At 36.3% G+C, this 18,145-nt stretch overlaps 2 protein-coding genes across 4 annotated transcripts; both read right to left on the reverse strand.

Annotated features, from left to right (window-relative positions):
* Positions 1 to 3,415, reverse strand: LOC115958547 (cytochrome P450 704C1-like). 2 transcript variants are annotated; one of them, XM_031076969.1, is made up of 5 exons: positions 2,850 to 3,415; positions 1,980 to 2,264; positions 1,453 to 1,791; positions 575 to 775; positions 1 to 487 (listed from the first exon to the last, which is right to left on the reverse strand). In XM_031076969.1, exons 1-5 carry the CDS (start codon positions 3,369 to 3,371, stop codon positions 299 to 301), a joined length of 1,536 nt encoding a protein of 511 aa, XP_030932829.1. In that variant the 5' UTR covers positions 3,372 to 3,415; the 3' UTR covers positions 1 to 298. The 2 variants fall into 2 exon arrangements, with proteins under 2 accessions (XP_030932829.1, XP_030932830.1); XM_031076970.1 differs by lacking the exon at positions 1,980 to 2,264 and having other exon boundaries at positions 17 to 487.
* Positions 3,416 to 15,154: 11,739 nt separating this feature from the next.
* Positions 15,155 to 18,039, reverse strand: LOC115958245 (2-methylene-furan-3-one reductase-like). Of its 2 annotated transcripts, none has more exons than XM_031076648.1 (3): positions 17,807 to 18,039; positions 16,335 to 16,821; positions 15,155 to 15,650 (listed from the first exon to the last, which is right to left on the reverse strand). In XM_031076648.1, exons 2-3 carry the CDS (start codon positions 16,801 to 16,803, stop codon positions 15,298 to 15,300), a joined length of 822 nt encoding a protein of 273 aa, XP_030932508.1. In that variant the 5' UTR covers positions 16,804 to 16,821; positions 17,807 to 18,039; the 3' UTR covers positions 15,155 to 15,297. The 2 variants fall into 2 exon arrangements, with proteins under 2 accessions (XP_030932508.1, XP_030932507.1); XM_031076647.1 differs by having other exon boundaries at positions 17,430 to 18,038.
* Positions 18,040 to 18,145: the final 106 nt, after the last annotated feature.

Below are 18,145 nucleotides of genomic sequence, written 5' to 3' on the forward strand. Positions count from 1 at the left end.
ATTGATGGTAGTTAAATAAGTTGAAATGTTTTCTTTACAAAATTCAATTATTAAATTTTTTTCTGATCAACCTGGAGCTTATTCAAACCAAAGAAAATATCTTGCAACAAGTACAACCAGCAGCAAACAATTGTTCACAAGAACACTAGACTAAGACGTCACAACAACAGTAAGATACACAATCCACTCAAACTAACACGAAATAAGAGACAAACTAAAATCAAGAAGAAAGCACTGAAAAGCTAAAATTTTCCATCACCGATCACCTCTAAATCAATCCAAGCGTCTCCATTAGAGTTTATGATGGTGTCCTTAAAGTTGCACAAAGATGGAGGCCTCCATCAATATGAAGTGTGAACATTGTCTTGTAAGTTATATTTTTCGTATCATCAGCTAGTTTAAATCGGAAGAAGTGGAGAAGAGCAATTGAGACTATTTTCATCTGCATGTAAGCAAAGTCTTTCCCTAGACAAATCTGTGGTCCGGCCTGCATATATTAGCACAAGTGCAAAAATATTAGAAATGAAAGACATGTTTACATGTGGTAAGCACTCAACTAAATGATGATACAAACATGAAATGCTACAAATTTGAATGGTGATTCAGATTGAAAGATTCCATTCTTTAGCCATCTTTCAGGACGAAATTCCTCCGCATCTTCTCCCCAAATATAAGGCATCCTGCCCATGGCATAAGCCATGTAGTATACCCCATCCCCTTTCTTCACTCTATACCCGTCAGGAAGAATGTCATCCATGTTTGCACACCTCCCATCCTTGAAGTACACCAAAGGGATCACATTAAAATCTATCAAAAATATTATCATCATGGGCTTAGCAAGAAAAGTAAAACATATAATTATGATGAAGTGCACTGTTAGAGCTGATGACCAAGTAGGGGAAAAAAGAAAAGGAAAGGTAAAATATAATTAGAAAGTAAATTAGAACCTATCAAAGAAGAGTTTAAATTTGGTAAGGATGGGTGTAAAACTCATATTTTACACCATCCAATAAGAGATTATCACATTAGCTTTTTACTTAATATCAATACATCCTACGACACCTAATAACATCTCAATAAACCTCTAATTTTGTTGGATTTTCATATAGATATTAGAATTGATTGGGTGTAATTGTGCTTATTCTTTAATATGTGATAAGATGATGTGATATGTTAAAATTGGAGGTTGTTAAATTTGGGTTTTACACCAAATCCTTATAGAATTTAAACTCATTAAAGAAATCCATAATTATTTATTAATAAATGAATAAAGCTAAGGATATTGTTCACAATCTTTTTCACATCTATTCATGTAATAAGTTGTAACTACAGTAACCTCACTTTCACATAATTCTATTCTTGACACTACTTTTATTAGCATTAAAGCAAGTTGTAGCAAATGGTAAAATTGGTGTCAAAACTGAAAATGAATAAAGTTTCCGAGTTAGTTACGAAGGGAACTGCAGGGTATAGCCTCAAGGTCTCAGTCAATGCCGCATGAAGATAATGCATTTGATCTAGTGTTGCATTAGTTATATTTGCCATGAAATCATCAAGGTTAGCTCCATTGTCTTGACTACCGGTGATGTCTTCCACTTCTTGCGCAACTTTTTCCTGTATTAGAGGGTTCTTGCAGAGCATACAGAGGAACCATGAGAGAGTGCTTGCACTTGTATCTTTGCCTGCGATCATAAAATTCAAAATTATGTCCCTTAGATATTGATCATTCATTTTGTTTGGATTCCTTTTGCTCTCCACCAGAAACCTTGAAAGTATATCCTCCTTGTCATTCTGGAAATCATTAAATAAAATCATCAAGATTCAACTAAACCAATAGTCCAAATTATCAAAGCTAGTGGTACATCTCATTGTACCAAAGTCCTTTAGAAGATAGATAGCAATGGAAGTTACAAATAGTCAAATACATCCTGGGTTTTCCCAAATAGGCATTGTCAGTTTGTCACAAATTTAAAACTTACGCAATCTTGTTTCACTTCTAGCAGTTCCCTCTTGGTCCTAATCACTCCATTCACAAAAGCATCAAGGATTTTGATTTTCTTCTTAAGGGCAGCTTCGTAGCCAATATTAAGAAACCTCTTCAGCTTCCAGAATGGATCAACATAGCGCCAATAGACCAAGGCATTTGAATCATCAAATGCCTTCATGAATGCAGTTCCCTCCTTGCTTGACCCCTCCAAGCAATTCAATTCTACCCCAAACCCAACTTTGAAAATTGAATCCAAAGTGCATCTCATTAGTATGTCCTACAAATTTAGAAGGAAAAATATCTCACTATGTAATTCTTTTACTTTTCTTTAGTAAAATCAAGTGATATTGACAGCACACACTATGCGCTTGCTTCCTGTCTTGCTCATTTATCTTTGCTGGTAAATTTCATAATTAGTAAAATTCAGCACTCTTTCTTCTCAAAATCATTGAGCATGTATTTAGGTGATTTGTAGAACAATTGCTAATACAAACTGTTTTATATGAATTTGCTTTAATAAAACGTATGTGATGCACGTAATAGACTTAATTTAACATCTTACAATTAACAATTTCATATCCACATATTAATAAAATTAAAATTCATTCATAAATTTCTTCGATAGAAAAAATTTATCATTTCTATGTTTAGACCTTCATCTAAATCAACCAATTTCTTTTCTACTATCATATCAAACTCCAATTGCATCACAAATTTGTCTCTTCCCTAGCACATAGTAATATTAATGAAAATAACATGTTCATAATTTATTCAGAGAAAAAAAAAAAAGTTAGACTGAAATATTATTTTTCAGGAATAGAAACCTAGGACACAAGACATGCTTTAAAGGTTAGTTACGTACTTGCATATCAAAAGCCTGACCATCATCTGATAACTTGTGAACAACTCTAACCAGCTTAGTAGCGTTTCTCCTAAACACAGCAAAACTATAATCTCTAAGCACTCTTGTGGAGAACTCAAAGCTCGCAAGCTTCCTCTGCTGCCGCCACTTGTCACCGTCCACAGCAAATATCCCCTGCCCAAAAAGATCAACCACAATATCCTGATTATACTTTCCTTTACAATACTTATCGAAATTGGTTTTTAAGATATGCTCGATGTTTCGTATATCTGTCGTGTATGTGTAGCTTTGTCCCGGACCAAGGACTCGAAAGGTTCGGTGTTTCTTTGCAGTCTCGGTATAGTAATCCCAGAGTTTTCTGTAGTAGAAGAGCTCGTGGAAGACAGTGCCATGTACAGGCGGGTAGTTTGGGTTCTTGATTGATTGTCCGGTGAAAACTTTGAGTGCGATAATAGAAATGTTTAGGAAGAGAAGGAATAGTGAGAAGGCTATGAAGGTCAAGATGATGGTGAGGATATCCATAGTCTCTCTGTTTGTTTTACTTGTGAGTTGTGGCAAAAAGGATAAATAACATATATTTATCTCATAATGTGTGGAAAGGACGATGATCACGATTCATTAGATACATTTTCTTAATAGACTTACGTGGACACGAAATTGGTTCAATCATATTTTATAGTTTTTAATTTTATCACCTTAACAAATTGCGAAAGTTACTAAAAGAAGTTATCACTATTCTATAATGTGAGAGTTTTGTGCAACCTTCTCTCTGTCGTATAAGGTAATGAAAGTAGCATATGTAATATACTAATATGATATGTATCATTATGCATAATGCTTTAACCCCGATTAGGAGGATGTATTATGATATATGCGTCATCGGGCATAATGCTTTAACCTCGAGAAGGAGGATGTATATATCTCAATACACAAGATACTTTCTCCAATAATAAATTCATGTGAAAATAATGTTGATTTAATCACAACTTATCACCTTAATTGAGTATGAAAATTGTCGCAAAAAAAATGTTGTATCTATCATATAATGTAATAAAAGTCAGAAATGTCAGGTTGAAAATGAGGTTTCACATGTTCATAGTCAATGAAAAGTTACACAAAAATGATAATTAACAACTCACATTTTAACTCTAAGTGATGCATAGGAAAATGTAATTTGATTATTTTATATATAAAATTTGTAGGATAAATAGTGCACTTGTTATTTAAAAATATATATATATATATTTTATAAGTTTTATATAAGGAAACATATAATCTATTTTGCATTCAACAACAATGCATATATATATATATATATATATGTATGTATGTATGTATGTAAAGTGTAATTTAATAAAAATATTTAAATTACATAATTATAATATTATTTTTTATAAATGGAGAAAATGTTATTAATATAAATTTTTAAAATATACCGTAATAGATTAAGTAGTTTGAACATATACAAGAATATTAGAAAAAAAAATATACACCCCCATTCAATGGAACATATGGAACTTGTTACATTGAGTCTAAATTATTATAAGTTTAGAATTGTAGCTGTGGGGCCAAAGAATTTGACAACCCTGGCCCACTTTATAATGAGCTCAAGACCTACGCCGAGGAGGAAGAAATGGCCGAGGATGGACAAAGAAAGCCCAAATAGCCTAGAAACGTTGCCGAGGATGATCCTGCTCTTAGCATCCCAAAACCCAGGAGGAAAGAACAGCATGCTGGCAAAGGCAACCTCCCGGAGCACCCCCAGTAGAAGGACAAGTACAGTATGATACCCATGGACGTATGGTGTAGGAATAATTCAAGGAGAAACTGTCACCTTCGCATTGAATGCACCCAACTAACGTTCTGACCGCATTAATGAGGAAATGACCCCTGAACAATGCGGTTTTGGTTGCCACAACTCATAGAGGGTTTAGAAAGGTGGCTGATGGGACAAGCACTCAAGTAATGACCTGCATGATCAACAGGTGGAGGGCCAAGATCAACTGGAAAGAAGGATATAATGTGAGAGACCCTCCAAAAATGAGGGATCGAGAGAAAGGAGAAAAGAAAGGAGAAGACAATAACAATTGGCGTGACTTTGGAAACCTCTACAACCTAGCACTGAAGAAAGAAGAATCATTAAGTTCCTCGGATGAAGCGCCCGAGGACACCATTTCGTGCTTTAGTCTGTATCCTAGTTATCCAATCCATGTATAACCGTGTCTAGTAGTTGTAGTTCAAACTAAAACCTAGTTCTTGAACCCATTCTCTACAAATTTATTATATTGGGCTAGCTGTCAATAAGATCATAGTCAATGGGCTTAAGAAGAGACTGGATGATGCCAAGGGGAGATGGGTAGAAGAGCTGCCGCACATCTTATGGACTTATCGGACTATGCCCCAGTGGTCGACAGGGTAGACACCCTTCGCCATGACCTACGGGGCCGAGGCTGTTATTCCTCTGGAGGCAAACTTCCCAACGCTGAGGACGAACTCCTTCACCCCAAACAGTAATGACGAACTGCTAGGGAAGAACCTAGATCTAATCGACAAACAAAGAGAAAAGACAATGATCCAGTTGGCCTATTACCACCAGAAGCTCAAACAGGGATATGATGCTAACGTGAAATCTAGACTGCTAGCACCAGGAGACTTAGTATTGAGAAAAGTTATGGCTGCTGCCAAGAATCCATCCTGGGGAAAGCTCAGGCCCAATTAGGAAGGGCCATACCGAATTATTTCAGTAGCAGGAATAGGAGCATACTACCTAGAAGATTTAGATGAAAAAGCTATACCTTGTTCATGGAATGTAAATAACCTGAGAATGTATTATTATTAATAGAAGCATTTCTCTAGTTCAAATTTTAAGCCTATCATGATTGAATGTCTTGCATTCTGGCAACGCCTAAGTACTAGACAGAACCAAGATCTTGTATGGTTCTCGGACTCAAACCTATGGGGAAACTAGTTACTTCAAGAAAATCTAAGTACTAGACAGAATCAAGGTCTTGCGTGGTTCTCGGACTCAAACCTATGGGGAAACTAGCTACTTCAAGAAAATTGAAGTACAAGACAGACAAAGGTCTTGCATGGTCCTCGAACCCAAACCTATGGGAAAACTAGCTACTTCAAGAAAATCCAAGTACTAGACAAAACCAAGGTCTTACATGGTCCTCAAACTCAAACCTATGGGGAAACTAGCTACTCCAAAAAAAATTCAAGTACTAGACAGAACCAAGGTCTTGCATGGTCCTCGGACTCAAACCTATGGGGAAACTAGCTACTTCAAGAAAAATCTAAGTACTAGACAGAATCAAGATCTTGCATGGTCCTTGGACCCAAACCTATGGGGAAACTAGCTACTTCAAGAAAATCCAAGTACTAGATAGAACTAAGGTCTTGCATTGTCCTCGGATCCAAACCTATGGGGAAACTAGCTACTTCAAGAAAATCCAAGTACTAGATAAAATCAAGATCTTGCATAGTCCTCGGACTCAAACCTATAGGGAAACTAGCTACTTTAAAATTCATAAAAGTTGTGGATATGGCCTAAGTGTGCGCTCAGTAACTTGGATCATAGGCTCGGCCCCTGCCCCCTAAGAATGTAGGAAGACACAAACTAAGTGTCCCCTTAATGCCGGTGAGTTAGAACTTAAAGTTTAAATTTTAATTACGATACGTACATCCGGCAGCAATAATGTGTATATAGAACTTAAAGTTTAAATTGGTAGAATCATTTCTTTCAATTTAAAGTTCACCTACCCTCATACCCTGTGTCAAGCGATTCACGGACGAATGGTAACGTTTTATTACTAATTGCTTATTTCAATTTTTTGATAATTGGGGCTGTAAAGCTGCTTAGAATAACCAATTTACAAGGCACAAGGTTCATAGTAATAACAATAGTAGTAATAACAATAAACACATGTAGTCGAAAAATTTTAATTACAACAATTCCGAGGTTTTTAAAACAAAAAAGCACTAACTAAAAAAAAAAAAAAAACCCAAATTAAAGCTGATACAAAAATTGGCCGGGTCCCCTACTTCTTCAACTTTATTTTGGCCCCTTTATTGGGGAGCTAAGTAGGATTAGCCTCAGGGCCCTTGGAGACATCAGTTGGGGGAATGGTCTGAAGGGCTGAACCAAGATAGCTGGCTCCTCGGCATGAGAGGCCAAAGCACTGATTATAGACTCGACACCTTCTTGGGACGCTTTAGGATTCGAACTTCCATGTATTTCTATCACCCCAGGAAGCTCACCCCCCCTCGGCTGGCTCATCAGGAATGGATACGGCTAGAGCAGCCTCAGACCGAGCAGTCTCAGCCTCTTCTGGAGCACTCACAGCCTCGGAGCTGGCAGAGGCAGTCTCGCGGATGACCGGAGGGTAGTATACCTTCTCCACCTTCCACAGATCGGATGAAGCCTCAACCCCAGCTTGTTTGAGGGCTTCATTCTAGACATGGGAGCAGTAGAGCTTGCATACTCCAGGGATTTGAGCCTTGAGAATGGCCTGGGTCTCAGTCACCCCTGAGTCATAAGCCTCTTCCTCGGCTTTCTCCTTGAAGCTTTCGACCTCCGTCCTGGCAAATTTGGCCCACGTCTTAGCCCTCAAAGCTTCATCCCTGGCCTACTCTGCAACATTTTTGGCTCCCTCTGCCTCAGCCAATTTCTTCTTTAGATCAACGATTTACTCCTTAGCAATCTTCAACTGATCTTCAGTTTCAAGTAAACACTTTGTTTGGCTTTCAGCCTATCTTTGGGCGCTAGCTAGGCCTGATTCGGCGCTGTCCCTGGCCCTAGTCATCTCTTTCAGCTCCTCCCTGGCCTTAGAAAGTTCGGTCTCGAAGTTTTTTAGGGTCCACGCGCTTGTTATGCTCAAGCTCCAGAGACTTGCTCTGCTCCTTAGCCTTATCCTCTAGCCTATAAGTGGCCTGGACAGCCTGCCAATTGGAAAAAACATACAATGAGTTGGAAATCAAGAAACAAAAATCAACGGAGTCACAAGTGTCAGAGGCCTTACCATGCCCAAATACCTCTTGATGCTGAGGAAGACCTCTTGCCTCCTCAGTTTCCCTAACTCGGCCATATTAGTAGGGAGCAGCAGGGTCCTCTCCAATGCGTCAGCCACATAAATGCCTTTGCCACCCTGGAAGTCCCTTAGGGAAGCGTTGTCCATCAACGGCTCCCTATAAAGCATTGGGGTAGGAAGCCAAGCCTAGGTCGCAGGTTGAGCGTCTACCTCCTTTCCCTGCCTTGATGCCCAATCTTCAATTGTTTCGAAGCTCGTGGGGCTTCGTCTTCCTCCTGAGAGAAGCGAGATTTCCCCCCATCCATGGGCTCCTTGCCTTTGGCAGCCTTTTTCCTTTTTGGATCGGTGGGCTCGAGCCAAGGAGGCAGAGTGGATTGGTGGGGAGGAGGAAGTCCAGATTGTGGAGATGGTGGCTATGATTAGGTAGGAGACGACCTAGTCTGGGCAGACTGAGGCTGGGGCGCTGAAGGAGGAGGAGGCTTGGATTGTGACTTCTCTGGCGCGTCCTTCCTCGGTTGGCCCTCAAGAAGGTCGAATAGGCTGGTCATAGGTTTCCTCTTAAAGCTCATTTCTGCCTGAGAAAATGTCCCCACTGACAAAAGATTCGCCTTAGACAAATCGGGATCGCCCAAGTCACCAAAAGGATCCTCGAATGGACTAACTTGGTAAAACATGCCAAATTTTTCCTCGGACAGACCCAAATCACCCTCGGCCTCCGCTGCTTGGTAGAATGAAGAAGAGCCTACCAACGGGATGCCTTCGGGGATAGGAGATCCTTTGGGGATTAAAAATCCGTGCTCTACTATAGCGATTTTCTGAAGCCGAGGATCGTTAGCTCTGATTATATGCTTCGGGGCGGATAATGATTTTTGGATAGGATTGTACCCTAGGATTCTGTGAGCAACCCTGACTTGGTTGTCAGTTTCGTTTACAAAAACCGCCGCCTTTAGAATGGTCTCTAAATCTCCCTGGTTGGTCAGGTGAAAGTGCCGTTCAAAGGCGTGTGGATTTGTAAAAAGAAAACACATTCACATTAGCAACCGAACGATGCAAATTACAATGGCACAAAATATTAGCCCTCTCCTACTCTCGCTACCTCACCTGGCTCCCCCTCCTTTGTTAGGCAATGAAGGCCATCATGCCACTTCCCAGACACGATGAGAAAGTCCTTATTCAACCCTTTGCTGGTCTTAGGAAGGCACTGAATAAGCCGAACCTTATCATCCCTTGTCTTCATATAGTAGGATTTACCCCTTAGGTTTTGGAGGTTGTAGCACCAGTTTACGTCGTGGTGGGTTAACCTCAATCCCATTTTCTCGTTTAGAGCATCCACACAACCCAGGATCCTAAACATGTTTGCAGTGCATTGGGTGGGAGCTAGCCGGAAATGCCTAAAGTAATCCCTCATCACTGGCCCCATAGGGATTCTTATACCACCTTCTATAAACGCAATTAGGGAAATCACCACTTCGCCCTCATTTCTCCTAAAATGCCACTCTCCTTCCTCACAATACCTCAAACCTACATTAGGGGGTATCCTATAATCGACGATGAATTTCTCCATCGCCTTTTCGGTCTTAACCAACTTTTTTAATTTACCCATCCCTAGAAATGGCTAGAATGACTCAGGAAAAGACAAAGGAGGGAGAGGGGTAAGAGGAAAAGAAACTTAGAAGAGAGAAAACATGAGTTAAGGAGAGAAGAAAACTTACAAAAATGAGGAAAAACTCCTCGGACAGGCTTTTTATGCTGGAAAGAGACTTGAGTTTGGCAGGAAGTTTGACTAAACTCAGGATATGTGCACAAGAACTCTTAAGTGCAAAGGTAAAAAGACAAATCAGTTCAAATGGGTATTTATACCTCCTATTAAAAGTAACTGTGCAGGTTTTCCCATCCATAAAGACAAAGGAATCTCTACCGTTAGATTACCATCGCACTGTTGAACGTGGGGAGCACAAAGCCGCCAGAATTTAATAAAGACACGTTTCATATACCAAGGCGCCAGGAACGTACCTCAGGCAAGCGAAGAGGCTTTGGCATTGATGGAGGACAAGACTTGACAAGCCATGACAAAGGCCCGATGTCACCAAAACTCTCTTCTCCATCCGAGGAGCCGGATAGCAGGATTTTAAGGGGTTATTGTGGGGCCAAAGAATTTGAAAACCCCAGCCCACTTTATAACGAGCCCAAGACCCATGCCGAGGAGGAAGAAATGACCGAAAACGGACAAAGAATGGCCAAATAGCCTAGAAATGTTGCCGAGGACGATCCTGCTCTCAACATCTCAACCCCCGGAGGAAAGAACAGCACGCCGGCAAAGGCAGCCTTCCAAAGCGCCCCTAGGAGAAGGACAAGTACAGTAGGATACCGATGGACGTATGGTGTAGGAATAATTTGAGGAGAAACTGTCACCCCCGCATTGAATGCACCCAACTAACGTTTTGACTGCATTAATGAGGAAATGACCATTAAACAGTGTGGTCTTGGTTGCAGCAACTCACAGAGGATTTGGGAAGGTGGCTGATGGGATGAGCACTCGAGTAATGACCTGCATGATCAACAGGTGGAGGGCCAAGATCGACTGGAAAGAAGTATATAATGTGAGAGACCCTTCAAGAATGAGAGATCGAGGGAAAGGAGAAAAGAAAGGAGAAGACAGTAGCAATTGGCGTGACTTTGGAAACCTCTACAACCTAGCACTGAAGAAAGAAGAATAATCATTAAGTTCCTCAGATGAAGCGCCCAAGGACACCATTCGCGCTTTTGTCTGTATCCTAGTTATCCAATCCATGTATAACCGTGTCTAGTAGTTGTAGTTCAAACTAAGACCTAGTTCTTGAACTCATTCTCTACAAATTTATTGTATTGGGGCAACTGGACTTGAGACCCTTCATCCAACTGTAGAAGTGCTCAAACCCAATCCCTACAGTAGCATTTTTTTTCTTTCCAAATATAAGTATAATTCCTATATTATTGAAATTTGAATTTTAAGGTAATCTTTTGAATATTTATTGATTTTTTTAGGGATCATTTCTCTAATTTATAATGTATTTTCTATTTGTATTCTTTAGCCCAAATTTTAAAGAATTTGACCCAAATAGAATAAAATTTCATAATTTTCAAACAAAAAATTAATTAATTTTTGAGCCAAAAACTTAAAAAACAACCTACAAAAAGTTATAATTTAAGGCCCAATTAGTCCAAAATTGATCGAGGTGGACCAAAGTGGACTGCAATAGACCAAAGACAAGTTGTTAGTAAACTCACTATGTATTATAGAATAGATAGTGACAAAAGTCATTAGTATTTTAAATTCCTTATATGGTGAAAGACAAAGATGAAGACAATTATCACCTTATCAACGGTGTTACTCATGGAATGTAGGCCCTCAAGGCTACATTCATGCTATGGTGTAACTTGTGGACTAAATGAAATTTCCGACATATTTATGGACCTAAGTTTGAATACCAATCATAATCGTGCTAACAATAGATATATCTCTCATAGAGTTGAAGCTCACTAACAAACTATTTGGAAGCTCATCTAGATTCCTTGTTTCTATAGCCTAGGCCCAGCAAATAGAGTATCATTATAGTCACGCTCACGTGGAAGACACCAACTTAAGTTGCCCCCTTCTACCTATTTTTCATTCATAAAAATAATAAATAAATAAAACAACCTATTTGGAAGCACACATTGCTTATTATTATTAGGAATAATGATAATAAAGATGAAACTCATAGACGACCGATGGTAAGTACATTTTATTTTGTACTACTAGTAAGGATTATAAATTTTATAAAATAATTGCAACTTTTGATGGTAATTATTATAGGAAGATTTTATTGATTGATTGCTTGATGAGCTATGAGAAGGATAGTGCATGAATCACGTTTCATTAGATTTAGATACCTTTTCTAATGATGACTTATGTGTACAAGAAATTGCTCCGATAATATTTTATTAAAAAAAAGTTGTCACTATTCTATAATGTGGAAATTTTGTGCAACCTTGTCCCTATCATATAATGTAATGAAAGTTGCATATGTAATATGTGTCATTGGCATGCTTCAACCCTGAGAAGAGGATGCATGTATTACAATACACAAGATACCTTCTCCCAAGATAAATTCGAAAATGTAATATAATTATGTCATAAGAATATAACATAAAAAATTTATAGGTTAAATACACATGTTATTTAAAAGTATTTTATATTTTTATAAGTTTTATGTAATGAAAGTTTTTTATATAATATATATAACCAGGATTCGAACCTAGAGGGCCAAAATTCTTTGTTTGAAAATTTCAAAAATTGGTATGTCAACATTAGAGGTTGGCAATGTTGCATCATCAGTATTATTTGCATTTTTCTATAAAAAATATTGAACATTGTAGTTGACTTTCCCATAATCTATGAATCAGAAAAAAGTCATATTAATTATAGGATAAAATTTAGTTACAAAACAAATAGTAGGCTAAGGCACAACTTTACTAAATAAAATAAATATTACTACATATTTTGAAAATCTAACAATTGAATTACATATTCTTTACACTCTTAATACACATGTCAAATTTTGTGTCAATCAAATATTATTTACTATTTGATCTATAACCTTATATTTTATGCATAATTTTAAATTACAAAAACTTGCAATTTAAACAATTTATTGATAACTAAATATTGATCTTTAATTTTCTAGAAATTTTGCAAAAATAGAGGATATAAGAAAAAGATATAATCCAATGGTAGATTTATCAAAATGCACATCTAATAAAAAGATATTGAGTAAAGTTATAGTCTAAGACTATAACCAATTTTGTAGTTAAAATTTTTCCTTAATTATAGGGATTTATAATTAGTAGCTTTGTAGCTCAACTAAAACTTCCTAGTGGCTCAAATCCCTACTCATGCTTGTCGTAGTACTATCAAAAAAATAAGTGGTTCTAAACTTTTAGGTTCTTTGGTTGGATTGGGGTTGGACCAATTCTTTAATCTTTTCACATTAAAATTAAAAAAAAATCAATTTAGTTATTATTTTCATATTATTATATATCTAATATCTTTATAATCTATATTATAAATATATATATATATATATCTAAAAACTGAAGCATAGCATTTGTTGTTGCTATGCTCATATTACGCCATCTCATTCGCCACCTCATTGCCTGCATAATCATTCTTTTTCTTATTTACTTTTTATTCCTAAATTTTGTTGACAATATTAGAATATATAAATACTTTTTGAGAATATATTAAATATATAAATAGATTGACTTTATATATTCATCTTGGGCAGTTTTAACTTTATATATAGCTTCGCGTTTATAAATTCATCTACTTTATTTAGATATTTATAACTAAGCAATAAAATCGATGAAAAATTTAAAACTAAAAACAATGTCTATAAATATCTATCTATACTATTATATAATCTATATCTATATATATCTAAAAGTTGAAGTGTAGTATTGATGGTTGCTATGCTCATATTGCGTCACCTCATTCGTCACGTCATTGCCTTTATAATCATTTTTTTCTTATTTAATTTTTATTCCTAAATTTTGTTGACAATCTATATCTATATATATATATATATATATATATCTAAAAACTGAAGCGTAGCATTTATTTTTGCTATGCTTATATTGCGCCACCTCATTCGCTATGTCATTGCTTGCATAATCATTATGTTTCTTATTTAATTTTTATTCTTAAATTTTGTTGACAATATTAGAATATATAAATTTTTTTAGAGAATATATTAAATATATAAATAGATTGACTTTACACATTCATCCTGGGCAGTTTTAACTTTATATATAACTTTGCATTTATAAATTCATCTACTTTATTTAGATGCTTATAACTAGGCAATAAAATCAATGAAGAATTTAAAACAAAAAATAATGTCTATACATATCTATCTATACTATTATATAATAATGGAAGCTTCAAAATAAATTTTACAAAGCTATTTTTGTGCCATGTCATTAGCAGCCTTTTTTTATTTTTTATTTTTTGCAATTTTTAGTTTTTTACTTTGTTTAACCTTTCATCTTCTTCAACAATTGTCTTCTTCTTAGTTCAAATTTTCATCAATCAAATGTTTAAATTTCAAGTTTTTATAGTCTAAAATTATACATAAAAAATAAATTTATGAGTCGAATTGTAAATAACATATTATTGACACAAAAATTAACATGCATGTTAAGGACAGCAAGAACATGCAATCAATGATTAGATTTTTAAAAAATGTAATCATGTTAATTTTTTTTTAATGTGAGTCGTAGTCATTATATAACTACAACCAAGTTTAGCCAAACTTTGTCCAAGAGTAATAAACAATTCTAATATACTTTTATGATTTTGGTACTGTAGTTGAACATTGATGCAAAATTGAAATTTCGACAGTCAAATGATGATGATCAGTTTATTGCCAAAAGAAAACAAAAATTATTAGCTTAATGCATTTAGATTCTTCCTTCCTTCCAAGCATTTCACATTTTGGTTACAAATGTTGAGATCCAAAGCAACATATATTAGCTTCCAAGTTCCATTATAGCCAAACTTTGTCCGAGAGTAATAAACAATTCCCGATATATTTTTATGGTTTTTGTACTGTAGTTGAACATTGATGCATTAGAAAAATTGAAATTTCGACAGTCAAATGATGCTGATCAGTTTATTGCCAAAAGATAACAAAAATTATTAGCTTAATGCATTTAGATTCTTCCTTCCTTCCAAGCATTTCACATTTTGGTTACAAATGTTGACCGATCCAAAGCAACATATATTAGCTTCCAAGTTCCAACTATCTGCTCGCCGCGTGTTTCGACTTTTTTTTTTAGTTTTTATCATAACCGCTTTGCCTCTCTCTCTCTCTACATATTTTTTCAACCAATTTGTCCATTATATCATTTTCAACCGCTAGCAATTGTTTATTGATTATACTTCATATGATCATGACTCATAACCCATAGGATAACTCTCCATTAACAGTTTTTGGCCTCACTCAGCTAACTGTATAAAATTGACAAATTCATTCTACATGTCTATTCTAAAATTTCCATGTCCAAGTTGTTCTCTAAAAAATTTTCTGGTATAAAAATTACCTTTCAAACAACACCAGCTTAAAACCAGCTTAAAAGTTCTCTCATCTAGACATAGATTTCAACAATATTTGTCAAACATGAAAGGGAGCATAAAATACTGTAGCAGTAGCTCATTACATTTGAGAAGTTCAGGACAAAAGATCAGCCAGAGAAGTGAGAAATGGAACCTTTTTATTTATCACATCAGAACATCTGAAGTATACAGAGGTAGAATAGTTTGTTTAGAACATGGTATGACAAGCTAAACCTGCCCTTGTAAATTCATATATATTACTCAGAACTATCAGGCGCACAACTCAGGAAACATAAATTTTCTTAAGATCCATTTCAGATGTTACATTGTTCTTGCTCTCAGATGGAATAGAGGAGGGAAGATGCTGTGAAGGGAAGGGAGAGATGACAACTTTTCCTCTTGCTCTTCCAGTTTCCAAATACCGAAAAGCTTCAATTACATCTCCAAAATCATAAGGGCCAGTTGGATCAATCACAGCCTTAAGCTTTCCACTCTCCAAATATGGCCTAAGCTTCTCTAAGTTTTCACCAGAAACTGTCAAGCTCGAATAAACAGCTCTTGGATTAGTCAAAGGCCATGTTATGTCAACAATTGGCGCGTCATCCTTAGCTACTAAAGAAGAATTCTTGCTGTCACCTGAAGATCAAAATTTTAATGAAAAATGAGGACCAATTGGATAGTGAGTCTTACAGATAAGCATGCTTAATAGGGTAAATCAGATTCTTGGTTCAATCCCACAATCTAGTAAAAATAACCATGTTACTAATCTTGGTCAAGCTAACAGTGACATGATGAAACACTTTCCTTGCAAAGCCTACCAGATAATAAGGAATACTAAATCTCACTTCAAAGCACTGAATTAAAACTTTGCTTTAGAAGAGAAATATTAACACCAATGACCTTTAAGCTAAATGAAACCCCCATGCTCCATAAGGATTGGGGGGTGGTTGGTGAAATCATGGATTCAAATTTCAAGTCCCAGTAATCAATCAAACAAAAAAATACACTCAAATTGAGTACGTGCACTGCAACCAGTTTTTTAATCACAAGGAAGACAGAAAATGTAAAAAAGAATGAGGCTGTTAGCTCTAATTTTCTCATATTGTTTTCTCCAAAAAAGCAAAGCAGTTGTAATGGTTTAAAGCAGTAACAGTACAGCAATCATGCTTTCACATATACATATTATTTTCCTAATAACAAGGGTCAATAAATTTTAAGATCTATTCAACAATTCAAGTTGCTAATATGAAAAGAGAGCTACCATAAAGCACTTCCCTAGGGTGGAAATTCTAAGTAAAATAATCCATGTGAGAAATTTACCAATTGTATCATAGACGAAATCATATTTCTCGTTGATGTCTTCATATCTAGTCTTTGTGTAGTCTACAACTTTATCAGCACCCAACTTTTTAACAAATTCCACCTTTGGGGTACTAGTTGTAGCCACAACATAAGAAGCTCCATACAAGTGCTTGGCTAGTTGAACAACCAAAGTTCCAACACCACCTGCTCCACCTACTACAAAAATCGATTGCCCCTCTTTAAAACCTGCAGTTTTGAAACCTTCTATCGCAGTCTGAACTGCTAAAGGCAAGCTGGCAGCTTCCTCAAATGAAAGGTTTTTCGGTTTTCTTGCAATCAAACTCTCTTCCACAACTATTAACTCTGCCAGAGTTCCAAGCTGCTTTAAATTTTCTTCTGCATTAAAATCTTGGATATTCCCATAAATCTCATCACCTACATCAAATTTCGTAACACTGCTGCCTTTTCCTAGCACCACACCAGCCATGTCACAGCCAGGGACCACCTGCACGAATACTAGCATAAATGATGTATCTTAAAATCTTGCTGGTTCAAATTTAATTACTAACCTGCTAGGGAGTAGGGGCCAGGAGTTATTTTTTTGCATGTTTATATAATGTTTTCAGCAGCATTAGTACAAAAATCTATAAATTTCTCAAAGGTATCAGCATATAATACATAAAAGATTATTTGCAAGCCACAAATATGCAACATTTTTTTAGCTTAAATTAATAACTTATCCTTATTCAACATGAATTTATTATCTATTGTTCTTTACTTTGTCTTTCCTACCTGCTTCAAATTATTTTCACCACCTCTCCCCCCCCCCCCCCCCCCCCACCCCAATATTTTTCTGTTAATCTTAAATGAAAAAGTTTTTCTTTCACATCCTGTATCTTAAAATAGTAAACCAACTCATCTTTACAGTAGATTCCAAAGGAGTCCTATGATATAGCAAGACAATATAAAGCAATTCAAACCAAGAACTTAACAAATTAGAGCTGTCGCTTAGAAAAAAAACAGCACATCACCCCCCCCCCCCCCCGGGGGTGTGCTGGGTGGCCAATTAGTATAAATTTACTCCTTGTTTTTGCACTTTTGGTTCCTACTCACTGGAAAGTCAGAAGAAAAGATTGGTCTCTGCCGCCTTTTGGAATCGATAGGATTCAAAGCAGCAGCTCGAACTTGGACAAGAAGTTGGTTATGCAGGGGAGTTGGAATAGGGAAGTCTCCCAGCTTGAGGACTTCCTTGGGACCATTCTCCTCGTAAAGCCAAGCTTTCTGCATATTTCAATACAGAGATCTCTTGTCCTCTCCAATTTAGACAGCTAGGAGATACTTTCAAATACAAGATTTAAGGCAGAGCTAAACTGATCAGCTTGAGCCTTATGAGGATAGGGAGAGTTATATTAAGTTATGGAAGGAAAGAACTGAAAATAGTGATTGTACTATCCATGAAAAAGAGATGCTGCGATTAAATGAGTGGATACCAGTGAAGATGATGAAATATCTTATATGCTATATGATTGACATAGTGATTTTTTCTTCTATAATTGGGTAATGGCTCCAGTGATGAGACCAAAATAAATCTCCTCACTGCAATGAATATTAGTGGTACTGATTATGTTGTTCTTGTTTTTGTGTATGAGATGAATGCAAAAAGATTGTGTGGCAGGCAAGCAATGTATTGTGCACATCGATCCAATAGTAGGCATGGGCTCAATTGCTAGTATAACACTATAACTTTGAAGGATAATCTAGCTACTTGATAAAAATATGTTGATGTTGATACCTTATCTATCTGAAGTGATTAGGGTTGAAAGCATGTG

Source organism: Quercus lobata, chromosome 8 (assembly GCF_001633185.2).
Source record: "Quercus lobata isolate SW786 chromosome 8, ValleyOak3.0 Primary Assembly, whole genome shotgun sequence".
Taxonomy (NCBI): Eukaryota; Viridiplantae; Streptophyta; class Magnoliopsida; order Fagales; family Fagaceae; genus Quercus; species Quercus lobata.

Bases quoted from the DNA above. Each gene is read 5' to 3' on its own strand.
- LOC115958245 (XM_031076647.1), bottom strand. From the start codon at position 17,603: ATGCAGAAAGCTTGGCTTTACGAGGAGAATGGTCCCAAGGAAGTCCTC. The intron at 16,822-17,429 runs GTGAGTAGGAAC...GTATTCGTGCAG, and splicing joins TCTTTTCTTCTGACTTTCCA to GTGGTCCCTGGCTGTGACAT. The intron at 15,651-16,334 runs GTAAATTTCTCA...TTTGATCTTCAG, and splicing joins TTTCGTCTATGATACAATTG to GTGACAGCAAGAATTCTTCT.
- LOC115958547 (XM_031076969.1), bottom strand. From the start codon at position 3,371: ATGGATATCCTCACCATCATCTTGACCTTCATAGCCTTCTCACTATTC. The intron at 2,265-2,849 runs GTACGTAACTAA...CTAAATTTGTAG, and splicing joins GTCAGGCTTTTGATATGCAA to GACATACTAATGAGATGCAC. The intron at 1,792-1,979 runs GTAAGTTTTAAA...AATGATTTCCAG, and splicing joins TAGAAGTGAAACAAGATTGC to AATGACAAGGAGGATATACT.